Consider the following 16268-nt stretch of genomic DNA (forward strand, 5'->3'; position numbering starts at 1 on the left):
CCTTGGGTTTTATCTCCTAAAACACTATCATTAGTCACGGTACTGGAAGCAAATGTTCATTTTGTCGGCATTTCACATGTTACAATGACAATAAATTTGTCAAAACGCTTAGAATATAAGAATAGAATAGTGTATAATTAAAATGCGTAAAATGCATTTATTTCCCAAGGAGCTAAGGAACTAATGACAAATCAAAGTTGTGTTTACTCCGAGCTAAACACAGTATACACACAGCTATGATCATTTTCTAAAAAAAAAAAAGCTAGACAGAATTTTTGGCCAGACCAGAACGTGATTGACATTTTAGCCCCGACTGGCCAAAATTTGGATCAGGTCGGAATTGGGTTTGTGTATAAGATGACAAAATCTTTTCCTGTTTGCGCAACACTTGTTCGCGTTGGAGTTGTCCAACTTTTTTCTAGCAAATCAACACAACCGTATCATTTTCTTGTATTACCAAGAGGACTGTTGGCGCTTAAACTTTGGTAGATTACGGTACTAGCCCCGAGCCACTAAGAGAGTAACAGTTTTTCAAACTGGTGACGTTGCTCAGCGCCCGCTAACTTACGTTCAGACGGCAACTCAAAGTCTGATTGGCTACACAAACTGCTCTCCCCAAGACTGATTGTATGGGCCACAGCCTGAAACTCTCATCCTGAAGACCTCAGGGTAGATTTCTGAGCCTAGCAACATCTAACTGTGATTGGTTAAATGCTTGAATATGAATGAACACATCTGGAAGCAGAAAAACCAGGAAGAAGCAATGAAAGGAAGCAAACAGACAATTTGGAATTATTTAATAAGTATTAATAGACAAAATATCATTAACATGACATGATTCAGATATTTCTGGGGGCAACAGAGAAGGCCTTGCAGGACCTCACAGCCCACCACGGCAGATACAGTGAGCTTCATTGAAGACATAAAAGCCTGATTTTCTTTTAGCTTTTAATGTTGACCCTACAGCCAGGAAGTGGGTTGCTCTGGTCTCCGGTTTTTAAAAGAATCCACTCCTTTTTCAAATAAAAATAAAATAAAAAATCTTGACTTGAGACTGGTGTTTTAGTTCTGCAGCTTCTTTATTTTATCTTGATGAGGGACTAAGTCGTTGTGCGTCAATAAACCGCTCCAACGATAGCATAAGTTTTCCGTCTTGGTAGCAGTTTGCCGCTTTTGGTTTTAAATAAGCACAAATTGTTTGTTTTAATCATATGGAGACTATTGTGTTTCGCCCGTAACTATGGACCACGCGATAAAACGTACCGCTTTTTACAGATTGGCACCCACACTACCGTTCAAAAGTTTGAGGTCGCTTAGAAATGTCCTTATTTTTGAAAGAAATGCACTGGTTTTTATTGAAGATAACATGAAACTAATCAGAAATACACCTTATATGTTGTTAACATGGTAAATGACACTTTTGGTTACAAATGTCTACACAGAGGCCCATTTCTAACTACCAGTACTCCAGTCTTTTCATACTACATTGTTTTTGTTAATAGTGCAAGAAGGCTTGTGTAATCATTTTAGAACAGCTGACTAGAGTTTTGCTGGTTAGAGAAGCTATAAAATGGACATTTATTTGAGCTAGTCAAGTATCTGGAGCATCGCATTTGTGGGTTTGATCAAACGTTTAGAACGGCCAGAAAAACGGGAAAGTCACCAGTCTATTCTTGTTCTAAGAAATGAAAGCTATTCCGTGTGAGAAATGGCCAAGAAATTGAAGATCCCCTTCAAAGGTGTGTACTACTCCTTTCAGCGAACAGAACCAACAGGCTCTAACCAGAGCAAAAAGAGAAGTGGTAGAAACAACCAAACAAGAGGACAGGTACATTAGTCTCTAGAGAAATAGTTGCTTTTTGGGTCCACAACGAGCAGCTTGGTAAAATAGTAACCGCAAAAACACCAGTGCCAACATCTACAGTAAAGAGGAGACTCCAAGATAGTGGCCTTCAATGCTGAGTGGCAAAGAAAAAGCCGTATCTGAGATTGGCCAACAAAAGGAAGGGATTTATATTGGCAAAAGAACAACGACATTGGAAAATCCTTGTGATAAATAAGTGTAATATTTTCATGGAAAACAGTCTGGATGACCACAAACGTTTGAACAGTAGTGTAAGCGCAGATGATAGGTCTTGCTAGCTTGTTATCACCAAAAGTTAAGCAGAGTTGTGTTGTCTTGTTGAATGCAATGATCAGCAAGAGTATAGAATGCAAATTGATGCTTCCATATGTGAAAAATACCCCGCCTCAAATGCAGGGGTTGCATGTAAGACAGTTGAAAAAGAGTTGTTTTCCTTTGGAGGAGGGAAGGGGTCTCTTTTATGTTTCCCTACTTTTATGACATGTCACAGACATGTTCGTATAAGAATGGCGTGTCCTTCAAAAAAGAAACCGATTAAAAGAGCACAAGCTGGTTAAGCCGTTTCCATACAGGGACCTGCCACAGCATCGTTGAACACAACACAGAACACACATGAAAATACACTCACGTTCACAAAAATTCTAAGAGGCTGTGAATTTCCTGAGCATAATGACGATCAGCGCCAGGAGGACAGACGCTCCGAGGAATACGGCAATGACGATAGCGGTGATGGCACCGGGCCCCAGGATACCTAAACAATGAACACCAACAAGGATTAGTGACGTCACGTTAGAAGGGGCCTTACATTTCTGTTAACAGAAGGCCTTATACAACAAATTCAATGTGAACAAGCAATGTGGATTAACCATGTTATGTAGTATTGGGAATTGGCACCACAAACGGTTAGCAGGCCAATTTTTACCCGGGGTCTAACTCACTCCTGACCAATGTTCCCTCTAATCTTTCAAGGGCCTGAGCGTTCACACAAAGTCGGTGAGCAACACTTGAAACAACAGTGAGCAACAGCAATCCCAAGTGTGGCAACTAAGTCAATATCAAACATGTCCAAAACTTGACATCACGTTTCATTTTGCTGAGTTTCCGGCAATGCAAAATTATTTTTCTCTTTTGAATGAATTGATTCATGTACTATTGCAAAGGTTGTACGGCCTACAAACGTCATTTGTTTTTACAATTCGTTCACAAGATTTCCATTTCTTTTTTTTCCTTGTATCTTTTGTCGCATAATACTAACATTTTTGGGGGCTTATTTAGTTGGTTGCACGATACACAACTGTATTTAATTTTTTTAGTGGAAGTTCAATGTTGGCAACAAGATTGACTTGATATAATTGGAAATTATTTAAATGCAACACAAACTTTTTCTTCTTTTTCCTTGTTTTTTTTCTACTTTTTAAAATTTCCTTTTAAAAAAAATTGTGTTGATTTTTTTCCCAGCTGTTACTTTTTTCTTGCTTTTTTGTTCTCAATTTCCCTTTTCCTTTTATTTGTTTCTTTTTCTTTTTTTCTAGCTTTTTTTTTTTTTAATTTTCCATTCTCTTTTTTTCTCTTTTTCTCTCCTTTTGTTTCTTTTTTCCCAGCTCTTCACTACTTTTTCATTTTGGTATTTTTAATTTTTTTGTTCTATTGCCCCCCCCTTCCTTTGAGTCATTTTGTGCATAATTTTAGATAATATTTGGTCGTGTAGGGATTAAAGACGCGAAAACAACCTGAAGAGCCGTTTGGAACCCGAAAGAGCCGGTTCTTTTTAGTGAGCCGAGCTGAAGAAGCCGGTTCTCGAAAAACTCTACTGACTTTACTCAACTTCGTTCTACTTCGACCTTGACTTCCAAATACCGCATTTAGTACACAACGTCAGGGGAACCCTTGTATTTTCACCGTCATGCACCGCAACTTTGATTTAATTCGCTTCTTAATTAGCAATTTCGAGCCCTGGTTTTTGTGAGCTGGCTAGATTTTCTTGTGCGCGGAAAAGCTCTGGGCAGTGCGCAATTGCGCACACACTCAGCTTAGAGGGAACATTGCTCCTGACCACCATAAACAAAAGAGTATCACTCAGCATAGTTAATACTAAATCCTAAGAAACATTTTAGGCATCCATAACCAATAATTCTGATCGTAACTTTTTTTTATGGCCCCTTAGACGCATCACTTATAACATTTTATAACCTTAAAACAGGTCACTCTAGACTGTAACACAACATAAGGGTTAAAAAGGAAAGATCACAAAAATCTTTGACATTTTAAGTCTATAAACTGTAATCATAGTTGAAATTGTAGCCAAAGTGTCCTTTGTTTACCCCTGCCCATATGCATAACCTTTTGGGGGTCATCTTAAAAATATTTGGGAAAAGCGGTTCATGTGACCGTATATCACACAATACTTTGTGATTTTTTTTTTAACTTTTGTGTGTGTGGAGAAGACGGTGGCTAGCTTTGGAAAAACATTAGATCTACTGTGTGTCGTAAAATCGAACACTAATCTTTTAAAGATCAAGATTCAAATAAGAGTTTATAAGTTGTAGGAAATATATGCTGACTTTTCAAGACATAGGAGAATACAATTTCCCCTGTTAGCAGAATTGCGTGCTCATTTTAAAGGGACAGTGTGTATTATTTGACAACTAGATATGGCTCTATAACCGAAAGAGAGTATTAAAAAGAACAAGGAAGAATACAAACTAGAGACTCAAAGTGACCAAACCCAACCATTTAACGTCTAATTTGTTTGCCCAGCCTTTTGCCAGGTTTTTGTTTTATTGGGTACCTGTTCCCCGACTTACACGTATTAAACAAATGCATATTTATATTTTTGCTCATTGTTAAAATCAATATACATTTTTAAGGAACACAGCACGGCAGCGCAGTGGTTAGCGCATGTGCGGCACAGTTCATGTCTTGGGAACCTCCTGCGTGGGTTCAAATCCAGCTCCGGACTTCCTGTGCGGAGTTTGTATGTTCTCCCCGTGCTTGCGTGGGTTTCCTCCGGGCACACCGGTTTCCTCCCACATTCCAAAAAAACATGCATGTTAGGTTAATTGGCCGGTCCAAATTGTCCCTAGGTGTGAATGAGCGAGCAAATTTTCTGTCCCTGTGTGCCCTGCGATTGGCTGGCAACCAGTTCAGGGTGTCCCCTGCCCACTGCCCGATGATTGCTGGGATGGGCTCCAGCACCCCCGCGACCCTACTGAGGATAAGCGTTGTAGCTAATGAGATGAGATGAGATGAGACTTGTAGATGCTAAATAATATGCTGTCCATTTAAAAAAAACGTATCTTATGTAGCAGAAAGTGAATAATTCTGCCGATTTTAAGAACTATTTACTATCAAGATTGAAGAAAAATTCAATAGCTGAACAGAGCAGGACAGTAGCCCAGGAGGTAGAGCGCTCGTCCGGAGGCCAAGAGATGGCAGTTTCCATTCGCAGCTCCTCCACATTAAATGTTGAAGTGTAACTGTGGCTGTATTGTTGAGCACTACAAACAAGTGCTACAACATACAGTATATAGAAAAATACAAAATATGGAGAGTTGCACCGTTTTTCTTCTCAGGTTTTGTTTTTTGGGGGTACCCGAGCAGCAAGATGGCAGACAATCACGACAGCTTAAGGTCAGCCTATTGTTATAAACAATAAATACAAATTTCTCGACCAGTGGATATTTTATTTAATAATCCAGTTAACGTATTTTTGCTTGTTATTCAAATCAATATTTTTATTATTTTCACTATTATTTTTTAATGGATGAAGAGTTTTTGTTACCCCTAAGACGGGGACGTCAACCAAAGTTTGGCTCTGGGGCCGGATACGGATTTTCTGTTTTCAGATGGGCCGGATTAATTAAGGGAATGTTAACTCTAGAATTTTTAGCTTACTGTAGTTTTTGTTTGAGTATTGTACTTTATCATTCAGCCTACTTTAGTAGCCTACCCTATTTATTATAATCATAAATGACCATGGATCATTTCTAAGCATAACACATCAATTCACTCAACAACGAGGGGGAAAAAATAATTTTCATATTTGGCATTGAATGCGTTAACTGGTTTATTCTGACAGTTGAGTGAATGCAGTTTTACACCTGAAGCAACTCACCAGACCATACAAACTCAAGCAGCTATGAAAAATATATAAGTTTTGCTGTAATTGTCCTACTGGTTTTAATTGAATTAAGAAGAAATACAAAATAAAACCTATAGCAGTGGTGGGCAAAAAGCTAAGCCTAGTTCACATCAAACTATTAGGCTGGGACTACTAAAGCTAAGAGTATATTATTTACTGCCCTCTAGTGGTCAATAAGTATTTTTCCGCATTTAGTTAACAAATCATAATTTTGATAGAAATGATCCAGAGAATCGTTTTTTTTTTGTTTTTTGCTTTTTTACATACTTGGTCCAGATAAAATCATCCAACGTGCAGGGGCTGGCCCACGTGCCATATGTTGGACCTTTCTGCACTGTGAGGTGATAATCAATACGTAATGTCTCTTTTATATGTATTTTTGTCCGAAAGTAATAATATGGCATTGTAAATTAGTAGACATGGCCCAAAATAAACAAAAAGCAGGATTGCAGAGGAATTCAATTTAAAATACAAAAATAGAAGAGTCTTCTCTTCCGCTACTTCTTTAAAATGTAGTGTCAAATAACTTCACTGCTATCTTGTGCCAGAGAATGAATTACACAAAAAGTACCAACAGTTATAAAAAGAAACAAAATCATGCAAACGAGGGAAATCACCAGTATTACCTTCTCCTTCATCCACCGCAAGTCCATGCGTGGCATCTTCGTAGTCGAAGGTGAAGCCCTGCTCGGTCATGTGATGAGGGGGCTCTTTGGTGGTGCTGCCGATGGGGCCCACGTCCCCGGGAATCTCTCCCGACACCATGTCTTGGTTGTCCGTGGACGGGTCGGTTGCAGTCTCTGCAAAAAGAAGAGTATTTGAGTGCTTGTTGAAATAAAACGCAGTTACCGTTGGTATTTTTGAATCCTTCATAAGAGTCTTCTGTGTACCCCCTCACGACTCAGAAGCGGGAGTATAAGGAAGTCGTTGTAATAAGGCAACATTTTCTGCGTTAGCTGGGCTCCTTGCATCAATGTTCCAAATTATTCTAGTGACTGTTAGATTCTAAATGACGAATCTCAAAACATTTCTGTGAAAATAAATCGGTTTGGGTTTGTGCCTTATACTGTAGAACCTGGTTTAAGGGTTCAAAAAGAAAGGATCCAGAATTGAGCCTTGTGGGGTCCCATCTGCCCAACTTGCATTGAATTAGAAAAGGCACATTTTTCACGTTAGAATTCAATCTAGCCTGAATGTTAATATATCAGACAGTATATACTTATATAGACCATTATATAAATGAATGTGGAAGACGAACACACACACACAAATGTGTATATATATATATATATATATATATATATATATATATATATATATATGTGTAAACAAGGCAGTTCATTTAAGACAAACATTGACTCAGTACATACCAACAAAACTATCCAAGTATGTTAATGCTGAACCAGTAAAGCCAGGCTAGGCAGAGAACAACTCAGAAAATCATTGGCTGTCTGCTTTCTGCCTGGTCTGGGGGACATTACCAGCTCGCAATACCACAACAAACAGAAATAAGATGGCCTCCTCTCCCTTCAGTCACCACCTCTTTGACCTGTTGCCCTCTGGTAGGTGCTACAGGCCCCTTACAACAGGGACAAACAGGATCAGAGACAGTTTCTAACCCAGGGCCATCACCACCCTAAACAAGCATGCCAGATTGTGAAAAACACATTGCCTTTGTATAGAAAAATGTGCATTCTTACCTTATTTATAAACTTTATCATGAAAATGGTTGCTGCTAAATGTTATCGGACTATTTTCCATTGCACATTTGTAACAATGCACTCATAAACGAGGACAGCGTCCAAGCACTACCTTACAAAAATATTTGGCTATTTAACCCAACATTATTTTGTTCTTTATTGTTCTCTTTTGCAAGTGGAATGCTCTGCGCCCTGAGATTCTGCAAACTCAGTGGAACCCTTTGGATCTAGGCTAAAAACACACTTCTATTCTATAGCATATGAATAACCAATATTTCACGTTGACAATATCTGTGTATTATTTGTTATTGCAACATCCATTACAGCCTGTTCATCCTGGAAAGGGGATGACTTCATGTGCGGCCTATTCTCAAGGTTTCTGCATTTACCTCATGTTGAGGTTTTGAGTTTTTCCTTGCCCTCATGTAGGTTTTAGATCAGGGGATGGTGTAATAATAGTCTGTGGTTTGCAATAATGTGTGATCTGTGCAGCCCTTTCAGACTCTTTGTGATTAATGGTTATACAAATGAACATGACTTGACACTTTTAAGTCTCTATTGTGTATTTATCTTGGAGTGCAATGTCTTATCTCACTGTGAAGAATGTTCACTACGTTGTTATCAATGACAATGAAGAGAACTATATTTCTACGACCTGTTTTCTCTTGTTTGCTCTGCAATTCATTTCATCAGTGCTTAGAACTAGACCAATACAAACACTTTGTTAGTCTACTTGAGTAGATTTATAATGATTTGTGTTTTCCTTGATCAGCTCCACTCCTTTATTGGTAAGAAGAATGTTCCTAGAGGGTCACATAAAGAAATATTCAGATTCAGGTTCAGATATACTTTATTGTCATTCTAGTACACGTGTATACAGAACGAAATGTCTATACATCTGACCCGCACAGTTTCCTTGGATGTACAGATATAAATAAAATGTTGTATTGAGTTGGAGTATTGAAGTACTAATAATATACTAAATAATTATGGCTATGTATAGTATATTAAGTGTATATCTCCAAATATCGGGAAATTTAATTTCCTCATCGACTGCTATAGACTTCAATGGTCTGTTTTTAAATCGGCTGTCATAAATCAATGAAAAAAGTCATGCAGTTTTTACATCGCATTTGTTTAGGAACATTTACTTTTAAGCATAAACAGAAATAAAATGGTCTGCAGGCCCTTACTTGCCTCCGAGCTGTTGTATATGTGTATATACATATATCTATATACATATATATATATATATATATATATATATATATATGCCACATGAATAAATGAACACATGAAAAAACATTGAATACCTAAATATATGACATAAATGCAACTCATTCATATATATATATGGATTTTACCTTCTTTTTTTAATATATATATATTTTGGTATTTATTTTAAGCGCTTTGGGAAGTCTTCATTGACTTGAAAAGCGCTATATAAAGGCAGATCATTTCATTTCATTTCATTGTGTATTTGGCACACTTGTTAACATCAGGTTAATGATTGCAATTCCACTTAATAAGTGATAAAAAAAACAAACAAAAAAAACAACGCGAGTATCAGACAACTGCAAATCTACCAAGATCGGGCCGTCCCCCTAAACTTTCAGCTCATACAAGGAGAAAACTGATCAGAGATGCAGCCAAGAGGGCCATGATCACTCTGGATGAACTGCAGAGGACTAAAGCTGAGGTGGGAGAATCTGTCCATAGGACAACAATCAGTCGTATATCAGTCTTAAAAAGTGTCGTTTAAAGATTACTTCAAGCCACCTGGGAGACACAGCAAACATGTGGAAGAAGGTGCTCTGGTCAGATGAGACCAAACTTTTTGGCAACAATGCAAGACGTTATGTTTGGTGTAAAAGCAGCACAGCTCATCACCAGTGTTCCCTCTAAGCTGCGAGCGTGCGCAATTGCGCACTGCTCGCACATTCTCAGAGCACAAGAAAATCTAGCCAGCGCATAAAAATGAGGGCTCAAAATTACTAATTAAGAAGCGACTTAAGTCAAATATACAGTGCATGAAGGTAAAGATACACGGGTTCCCCTAACGTTGTGTCCTAAATGCGGTATTTTGAAGTCGAGTCGAAGTAGAGTTTGTCGCAGAACCGGCTTCTTCGGCTGGGCTCACTAAAAGGAACCGGCTCTTCAGGTTGTTTTTGCTTCTTTAATCCCAACATGACCAAATATTATGTAAAATTATGCACAAAATGACTTAAAGGAAGAAGGGAATAGAACAAAAAAGAAAAAAATACCAAAATGAAAAAGTAGTGAAAAGCTGAGAAAAAAAGAAACAAAAGGAAGAGAAAAAAAGAAGGAAAATTTTAGAAGAAAGCCAGAAAAAAAGAAATATAGGAAAAAAAGTAAATAGAGAACAAAAAGAAAAAAGTAACAGCTCGGAAAAAATAAACACAATGAGATTTTTTTTAAAGGAATTAAAAAAAAAAGTAGAAAAAAACACAGGAAAAAGAAGAAAAAGTTTGTGTTGCATTCAAATAATTTCCAATTATATCAAGTGAATGTTTGTTGCCAACATTGTACTTCCACTAAAAATGTGATAAAGTACAGTTCTATATCTTACAACCGACTAAATAAGCCCCCAAAAATGTTAATATTATGCGACAAAATATATCAGGAAATAAAAAGAAATGGATATCTTGTGAAAGAATTGTATGAACAAACAACGTTTGTAGGCCGTACAACCTTTGCAATAGTACATGAGTCAATACATTCAAAAGAGAAAAATAATTTTGCATTGCTGGAAACTCAGCAAAATGTAACTTGAGTCAAGTTTTGGACATGTTTCATAATTAATTATCTTGCCACACTTGGGATTATGGTTGCTCACTGTTGTTTCAAGAGTTGCTCACCTACTTTGTGTGAATGCTTAGAGCCGTGGAAAATTAGAGGGAACATTGCTCATCACCCTCAACACACCATCCCCACAGTCAAACATGGTGGTGGGAGCATCATGGTTTGGGCCTGCTTTTCTTCAGCAAGGACAGGGAAGATGGTTAAAAGTGATGGGAAGATGGATGGAGCGAAATACAGGACCGTTCTGGAAGAAAACCTGATGGAGTCCGCAAAAGACCTGAGACTGGGACGAAGATTTGTCTCCTAACAAGACAATGATCTAAAACATAAAGCAAAACCTACAATGGAATAGTTCACCAAAAAACATATCAAGGTGTTAGAATGGCCAAGTCAAAGTCCAGACCTCAATCCAATTGAGAATCTGTGGAAAGAACTAAAAACTGCTGTTCACTAACGCTTTCCATCCAACCTCACTGAGCTCGAGCGGTTTTGCAAGGAGGAATGGGCAAAAATATCGGTTTCTCGATATGCAAAGCTGATAGAGACATACCCCAAGCGACTTGGAGCTGTAATCGCAGCAAAAGGTGGCGCTACAAAGTATTAACTCAATGGGGCTGAATAATTTTGCACAGCCACTTTTTTGCTTTTTATTTGTTAAAAAAGTTTAAAATATTCAAGTGTGTTCCATTTCATGATTGTGTCCTACTTATTCTTGATGCTTCACAAGAAATTAGTTTTATATCTTTATGTTTGAAGTCTGAAAGTTCAAGGGCCGAATAGTTTCACAAGCCACTGTATGTCATTTATATAAGTATGGAACTATGTGTTCATTTATTTGCGTGGCATATGTTGGTATTTATTCATGTACACATTTATTTCTACTTATGACAGGATCAGTCTTCAATACTTCTGCATTCCAAGTTGGACCCAATGCCTTCGGAATACATTAATTCCTTTCATCTGATTTGAACATTTGAATCCACAAAAATGTCAAAACCAAGTGGAACTACTGAATTTAATTCGGGTTTATTCAGACATAATTGACATTTTTTTGCCAACTTTTAAAAAGTGGGCGCATAACGGTTAAACGTTTGGTCATTCAGACAATTTTGCATTTTTGATGAAAAAGTCACACTTTTAAATTCTGGTTCTCAGTAATTAATGCTATTTCCATTTAGAAAATTGCCAATATCTCCTACAACGGTGTATACTACGCTTTTTTAGAAAAACAGTCAAACGGGCTCTGACCAGAGTAGAAAAAGAAATGTGTGGCCCCATAGGAAACAAGTTGTCCAATTTCTGAGTTCTTTTGCCAATATCATGATCTTCCTTTATTTGGTCAGTCTCAAATATGTTTTTTTTATTTGCCAATCAGCGTTTCAGAGTCACCTCTTGACTGTAAATGTTGACACTGGTGTTTTGCGGCTATATTTTAACAAATCTGCCGGTTGAGGACCTGTAAGACGTTGTTTCTAAATCTTGACTCTAGTCCCGTTGCTTGTTAAGCAATGGGGCCACACATTTCTTTTACTACTCTGGTTAGAGCCTATTTTCACTGGTTTTCTGAAATGGGTAGTATACACCATTGTTCTTGGTTTCTTTTATGGCTTATCTAAACTGTTTTTCAGTCGCGCTAACAATATTGCATAAGGGTTTTGTAATGATCTTCTAACGCAACCCAATGTACTATTAGAACACCGAAGCGCTGGTTGCTGGAAAAGGGCCTCTATATACCTATAAAGATATTGCATTCAAAAACAGACTTTTTCAATAGTCATTTACTATGTTAACAATGTATGGGGTACATTTCTGATTACGTAGTTTAATCTTCTCTTAATTGAAAAAAAAGTGCTTTTCCTTCAAAAATAAGGACATTTCTAAACGACCCCAAACTTTTGAACGGTAGTGTATACACTGGGTGTGAGTAATGGAGTCACACCTAAAAAGTAATTCAGACGATCAGAGTCTGTTTAGCTTGCTGAGTATTTGTGTTGCGGAGCCAGAAGTTTCCTGTCACAGTTGCAGGACGGGAGGATTTTGGGGGAGAGGGCCCGGGGCCAGAAGCACCATCAATGAGGCGTTCAGGGCTCGCGTACAAAAGGCCGCTTGTGCTCGCCGGGCCGAAAACCAGCAACAACCGGGCCGGCCCGAACCCGACTGCGTCCCGCTTCTGTTTGTCAAACAAACTTGTTGATGGAGCGGTTGGCTGGAAGGCTGATCCGACTGGAGAGGGCAACAAACAAGAACGTGGACGCTTGTTTCCATTTTATGGGGAAAATGTTTCACACAGTACTGCAATAAATCCAAGTCTGAATTTGTTGTGAATGTTTTTTGGGTTGCTGGTCCTTTATGATGCAAAATAATAGAATATCTCAAATGCGTGTACTTTGGCTGAAATGTCCACCAAGACATGATATTTGACAGTCTAAAACAGCGGTGTGCAAACCTTTTGAGTGGTGGGTTGAGTTGGGTAAAAGAAAAGAGAACCCATCCCAGCTATCTTTGGGCAGTGGGCAGGGGACACCCTGAACTAGTTGCCAGCTAGTCGCAGGGCATACAGGGACAGACAACTCATTCGCTCATTCACACCTAGGGACAATTTGGACTGATCAATTAACCTAACATGCATGTTTTTGGAATGTGGGAGGAAACTGGAGTGCCCGGAGGAAACCCACGCAAGCACGGGGAGAACATGCAAACTCCACACAGTAAGGTTCGATCTCATGAACACGGAACTGTGCCGCACACGCGCTAACAACTGCGCCACGGTGCTGCTTATGTTTGGTAAACCTTCCAATCATGCAAAATGTACTTGTAAATGGCCCAAGAATGTAGGCAAGTCTTTTTATGGTAAAAATGAAAACATTTCTGAGTAAAACGTATAGAAATATATAGATATAACATTTCTATTTTTCATTTGTCTATAAATAGAATACTTAATAATTAAAAAAAAAACTCAGATTGAAAGCAAAATAATGTATTATCCTTTTTGAAATACTTCATTTTATAATATGCTTTGAAAAGTGCCAACTAGGCTGCAACAACAAATCGATACAATCGGTTAAAATCGAGTAGTACAAGCATTGGCAATGCGTTTTATCATTGATTCGTTGAATCGCGCGATTTACGAGCCACCCAGCACGTTAAATCAAGGCAAATGAGTGTGCTTTGAATTTTGTTGTGATGTTGAGGGTTGTAGTAGCACTTTTGTCTGGCAGGGGGCGCCTCAAGAGTTTTTAAATCTTAAAAAAAAGTATCGTGAATTTTTTTTAAAATGCTTTTTGATTGGAAATTGCATCATTACAAACAATATGGACATGAAGCAGTCAAATACAGCAAAGTTAACAATTTTCAAGGGACCATAAAGTGCTCCTGAAATACAAAGAAACAAATGAAAAATCATAATGATAACCCAACACCATGGGGAAGATTCTCAAGCATATTGTATATAATAATATTATGAATAATGGAAATGTTTATCATATTCAAACATTTAACCTCAAAACAAATTGTTGATAAAATTTTGAAAAGTGGGTTTACATTTTAAATTTATTCCACCTTTTATTTCAAGCAATGCAAGAACTTTACTTTATTTGACTTATTTAGTGGTAGAATCCTAAACGCCTTCATAGAACAAAATTAATTATTCAAAACAGTTTCCTCTACTACCTCATGAACATCCATCCATCCATCCATTATCTGCACCGCTTATCCTCAGTAGGGTTGTGGGGGTGCTGGAGCCCATCCCAGCTATCTTCGGGCAGTGGGCAGGGGACACCCTGGACTGGTTGTCAGCCAGTTGCATGGCACAGTAAGACAAGACAACTCACTTGTTCATACCTAGGGACAATTTGGACAGGCCAATTAACCTGACATGCTTGTTTTTGGAACCACTGTGCTGCCGTGCTGCCCCTTGTGAACATATAACTGGCATATAAAAACAAACCAAGGCAGCACGGCGGCGCGGTGCTTAGCGCCTGGGCGGCACAGTTCTGAGGTCATGAGATCGAACCTCCTGTGTGGAGTTTGCATGTTCTCCTCGTGCTTGCGTGGGTTTCCTCCCACATTCCAAAAACATGCATGTCAGGTTAATTGACCGGTCCAAATCGTCCCTAGGTGTGAATAAGCGAGCGAATTGTCTGTCTCTGTGTGCCCTGCAGCTGGGTGGCACCAGTTCAGGGTGTCCCCTGCCAACTGTCTAAAGACAGCTGGGATGGGCTCCAGCACCCCCGCAACCCTACTGAGAAAAAGCGGTGAAGATAATGGATGGATGAATGACCTGTATCATGTCATGTGCCAGTACCTCCACTGCATATATTTGAGGAAAACATTTTACCTGCTGCCCAGTCATTTCCCTATGCGCACAAGTACGTACATTTTTTAAACACGCTCAAATAAGCTCTTACTTCATCTTTCTTGGAGTTTGGACTCTACTTGAAGTATTTAAGGAAGCAGGTGTATTTTTTTTACCATTTTCATGCTACACTAACAAATAAATAAAAAATTAATAAATGCGAGACGAGCTTGACGTGACGCTCCAACACTGCCCCCCACCCTACATTCCTTCTAAATAATGTGTTCTGCCCCAAACAGCTTTGCTTAAAGTAAGATATAAGCAGGTAAGCGCAGTTGGGAAAAAAGCATAAGGACTATTTGACCCGAGTTGGGCATAAACACATACGTACAAAAGAAAATATTAACTTTCATCTTAAGCCGTTTAAACAGCAATAATACCTTTAAACAAGGTCTAGATAGACATTAGATATTTTGTAATAATTTGGTGTAAGAAAAATTCAACACTCAAGAAAAATGTTTGTTTAGAACAATGTTTGTCATATATCCACAATATCAGATGAACCTATTTTCTGCTTTATTACTGGGAAATCACAATGATCCAAACTTGTGAGCTATTTTCAAACCCTGTTCACGGGCTAGCACTCGTGATCTGAGGTGGCTAACTGGTGCATGAGATGTTAAATTGCCGTTTGAATACACTACACATACTTCAAAATAGTTGGAATCAATTGAAGAACTAACACTATGTAAATACAGGGTCTTCAACATGTGGTCAGGGGGACTAGGTAGCTTCCTTAGAACACCTGAGTAGCTGGCGGACAGGTTCACTGCGATTATCTGGTCATTTCGATTTCTAACGGACATGACGTTTTAGTGGTTGACGGAACTTCTAATCATTACAACCTGGTAAAAACACAGTAACAACAAGTCATTTGAGAAATGTATATAAAAATGATAGCACCTTTGTGCCGATGAGTAACACAAAGTAGCTCTCAGCTTCAAAAAGGTTGGAGAACCATGATCTAAATTGTATATGGCATTTAATTTATCCATTGCTGGAATTGAAAATTACGTTCCCTACCTAACGGATGAGTGAACTTTTATATATCGTTTACCTGAGGGCACAAAGACCACCAAGAGGCCGAGGAGGACCAAGATTCTGGAGGTTATGCCACGGACCATGGCAACTACGAGGAGACGTCCTCAATCTTTGTAATTCAGAAGACGTGAAATGCAGAAGATGATCCGAGGAACAGAGGTGGAGGATTCTGGAAGGTTTGGTTGAAAGAAGACCAGAATTAAGAAAAACAGAAGGGAGGAGGGGGGTCATGAAGGGCGGAACTAGGAGAGTACTGGACTCTCAGGACAGTGGCGACTTTGTGAGTTGATGCGGGTAGAGCCCACCCACTCAAAACTCCTCCGGCCACACAAGCGGGTGCGAGGT

General features: G+C 38.7%; 1 protein-coding gene across 1 annotated transcript; it reads right to left on the minus strand.

The window, feature by feature from the left end:
• Positions 1-923: 923 nt before the first annotated feature.
• Positions 924-16117, minus strand: snorc (secondary ossification center associated regulator of chondrocyte maturation). The gene is made up of 3 exons (XM_088355109.1): positions 15940-16117; positions 6632-6805; positions 924-2615 (listed from the first exon to the last, which is right to left on the minus strand). The coding sequence occupies exons 1-3, from the start codon at positions 16004-16006 to the stop codon at positions 2506-2508; spliced, it is 351 nt and encodes a 116-aa protein (XP_088211235.1). The 5' UTR covers positions 16007-16117; the 3' UTR covers positions 924-2505.
• Between the last annotated feature and the right edge of the window lie 151 nt (positions 16118-16268).

This window comes from Urocampus carinirostris, chromosome 1 (assembly GCF_059441175.1).
Source record: "Urocampus carinirostris isolate Australia breed hairy pipefish chromosome 1, RoL_Ucar_1.0, whole genome shotgun sequence".
NCBI lineage: Eukaryota > Metazoa > Chordata > Actinopteri > Syngnathiformes > Syngnathidae > Urocampus > Urocampus carinirostris.

Bases quoted from the DNA above. Each gene is read 5' to 3' on its own strand.
- snorc (XM_088355109.1), bottom strand. From the start codon at position 16,006: ATGGTCCGTGGCATAACCTCCAGAATCTTGGTCCTCCTCGGCCTCTTG. The intron at 6,806-15,939 runs GTAAACGATATA...TTCTTTTTGCAG, and splicing joins GGTGGTCTTTGTGCCCTCAG to AGACTGCAACCGACCCGTCC. The intron at 2,616-6,631 runs GTAATACTGGTG...TTCATTGTTTAG, and splicing joins TGCGGTGGATGAAGGAGAAG to GTATCCTGGGGCCCGGTGCC.